Genomic DNA, 3,202 nt, shown 5'->3' with positions numbered 1-3,202 from the left:
TCTTCAGCAAACTTATTCGTCATCACACAAGGAACATATTTGCTAAAGACACCATAATGATATGACATAACTGTAACTTTTGTAACAATAGTTATCACTGTACATTTTCTATAGTTTTTGAAAATTGAAATGTTTTGTAGTTCGTCACAAAAAAACTGAAAACAATTGGTTGAGAAATAACTAAGATATGACAATCTAAAGTTGACTAGTTTGTATGGGAAAACGGCTTTGGTGCATTTTTATTGTCCGATACTGTAGTTTCTAAAACTTAAAACCCAAAAGATATATGGTGGCGCCACCTTTGCGTATAAGTGGCGAACTACTTATTTCTTGGCAATTAATGCCCCTGATCCTTACAAAAACTTTGTTGAAGATACCATGTGCCAGAAATGCTTCGTTTCGGAGTAATTAATTTTGTCCCACTAGATTGCGATCCTGGCCCTTAGTGCAATGCTGCAGGAATTAAGCAAAAAATAATAAAGTTCTAGAAAGTCGAATGCGTTTCAAAAACTTTTCAACGGCAATCTTGCATTGAACAAATAATTTAATCGGATCTTACACTTATACAGCAGTAGAATTAGCCTAATGTTTTACTGTATCAATCGATGAAATCGTAGTAACTTCTATCATTTCGAGCGTCTTTTCGTACGGATAAATTTGAGGTGCCTTGAATGATTTGATAAAACATCACACAAAACAGAAAATGATTAAACGGTATGTGCCATGGAAAATGTGTTTTGGCGACCCAAGTAACACACATGTTATATAAAAGTTACGACAGCGCAAGTTTTGGTTGTATAGAAGTTTATTTTACGTTATTTCAACACAATGTTAGAATTACGTAAAATAAACTTCCATACAACCCAAACTTGCGCTGTCGTAACTCTATTATAACATGTGTGTTGCTTGGGGACTCGGTACCGAAACAGCCTACTTTTCTGCACAGTACCAAACAATTGCATTATTATTCATAATGCAACTCATTTCGATTGCATTATAAATTATAATACAATTGTTTGATCAACAACTCGGGTTCCCACCTTGGTTACCGCTATAAGAGCTTGAAAATTGTGACGGTTATAGCACCCCGAGCAGGAATAAATAACTGACAATTAACAGGAGCATACCAAAGTCAGGTATCATACCAAGGCTAGGTATTGGTCAGTTATCCAGGTATTGGAAATAACTTATTTTGGTATTTTGTAGGTATTGATATAATACCTCAACGAGTTATTGATATGGTGTTGGGGACTGCTTGAGGTATTATCCAATTATGGAAAATTTGCTATTTGTATGGAAAAAATACCGATTATTATTCAGGTATTACCTGATGTTAATATTCACGTGTTAGGCGCAGAAATAAACCAGTTATTATTTTAGGTATTTTACCTCTTATGCAGGGCCTCTTAAAACCTCATTCAGGTTGTAGGTATTCGGTTTTCCATACCTGAGTTTGGTATTCCTCAGCTATTTTCTCCTGCTCGGGACGGCTTGCTTGATCAAAATTTCGTATCTAGCATGATGGAACACGTAGACGTTCCTATTCAACCACCGCGGTGCACCGGGAAGCAAGATGGTATTGAAGGAAATAATCATATCCCGGTGAATATTTTTGTCGTTGCAAAAACATTTTTTTGCGACTCGTTGCATTTAAAGAACTCGTCATAATTATTCAACTCGGCAAGCCCCGTTGGATAAATGTACAACTGGTGCTGTAAAAATCTTCATTTTGCAACTCGTTGCAAACATAACTATTGGTAAACGAATAATAGTGTGATGTTCGTCATTTTTTCACTTGAGTTTGGTTGAAATGGTTTTTCGAAGGCATCAGAAATGCACCATCACCGCTAGTTGGATTAATTAGGTTTTCAATATATTGAGTAAAATATCGATTTTTAACAATATCCTGTTCAACTAGTTTCATTTTTAACCTCTCCGACGATTCCCACGGCTTCAATCTCAACAGCAGCACCCAGAGGAAGTTTCGACACCGCGTAGCACGTTCTCGCCGGGAAGTTGCTTCCAAAAACTGAAAATAACCCATTCCGATTAGTTTGACTCTAAATGATCGCGTAGCGCTAAATTCACACCCTACCTCGTTTGTATTCCTCATTCACGGCTGCGTAATCTTCCATGTCGGCTAGCAGGACGGTTGTCTTCACGACCTTATCGATGCCGGACCCAGCCGCCGCCAGTAGATTGGTGAGATGCTCCAGCGCTTTGGCTGTTTGAACGGCGGCACCACCGGTCACCAGCTTGGGCTCATCTAGTTCGATGCCGATCACTCCCGAGCAGTACACGGTTCGATCGGCGACTACCGCTTGGCTGAAAGTTTATGAAATTTTTTATCAGATTTATTGAAAATTAGTGCAATTTTAAATTAAAAAAATCGTGTTCAAATTTATAATATTTTCATTAATACTTCTTATAATTCAGTGCCTCAAGTCGCTCTCAAGCATTTGTTATCATATTATCTTCTTTTTGTTTGTTTCGTATTCTTCTCTTTCGTATACTCCGAATAAATATCACATGCCGTGATCAAACAACATATTCACCGGGCATCCAATTATCACATATAGTTAATACAGTTTCTTCTATTATATAACACATCATGACGTATGTACCTGTAGGGGGCCAATGGCTTCGGACACTTGCCGGTCGAGATGATTTTGCGGATGACAAACGACATTCTTATTTCTACGAATATTTTTTGTTCACCTCACTTCGAAAAGAAACTCCAACCAATCGATCAGCGCAGTCTGCTCACTGGAAGCGTTAACACTCGACTGATTGCCTCTCTGCTTCGGTTGTTGGGCTGTTATCGCTTTGATTTGAGCACTGTTGTGGTTCGCTCATATTTAAGAGTTCGGCTGGATATGAGAATTCGGTTGATGGTATTTGCTTGTGATCACAATTACAATGGTTAACGATTATTGGTATTCCAAAGTATTTTTTTTTTTTTCAAAAAGTAAAAATACGCAAATCAGAATGAGTTAGCTTTTTCCTATTTGACTGCAAACGCAATTTAACTTTCTAAAACTTTGAGTAAATTTTCAATTGAGGAATAAGAATGTAGACCTACAACTCAAAAGTCTTAATTTAAGAAACATCGACGTTGGAAAAGTTTGTTAAATGAATTAATTATTAAAGCAAGGTACAGCTAGAACTATAGGCATGGGCCTCAACCAGATTGTTCAAGATG

General features: G+C 37.4%; 1 protein-coding gene across 1 annotated transcript; it reads right to left on the bottom strand.

Moving 5' to 3' along the window:
• Positions 1–1,851: 1,851 nt before the first annotated feature.
• Positions 1,852–2,844, bottom strand: LOC109426302 (rutC family protein UK114). The gene is made up of 3 exons (XM_019701762.3): positions 2,625–2,844; positions 2,096–2,325; positions 1,852–2,029 (listed from the first exon to the last, which is right to left on the bottom strand). The coding sequence occupies exons 1-3, from the start codon at positions 2,687–2,689 to the stop codon at positions 1,911–1,913; spliced, it is 414 nt and encodes a 137-aa protein (XP_019557307.3). The 5' UTR covers positions 2,690–2,844; the 3' UTR covers positions 1,852–1,910.
• Between the last annotated feature and the right edge of the window lie 358 nt (positions 2,845–3,202).

This window comes from Aedes albopictus, chromosome 2 (genome assembly GCF_035046485.1).
Source record: "Aedes albopictus strain Foshan chromosome 2, AalbF5, whole genome shotgun sequence".
NCBI lineage: Eukaryota > Metazoa > Arthropoda > Insecta > Diptera > Culicidae > Aedes > Aedes albopictus.
This window is presented reverse-complemented; position numbering and strand designations above follow the sequence as displayed.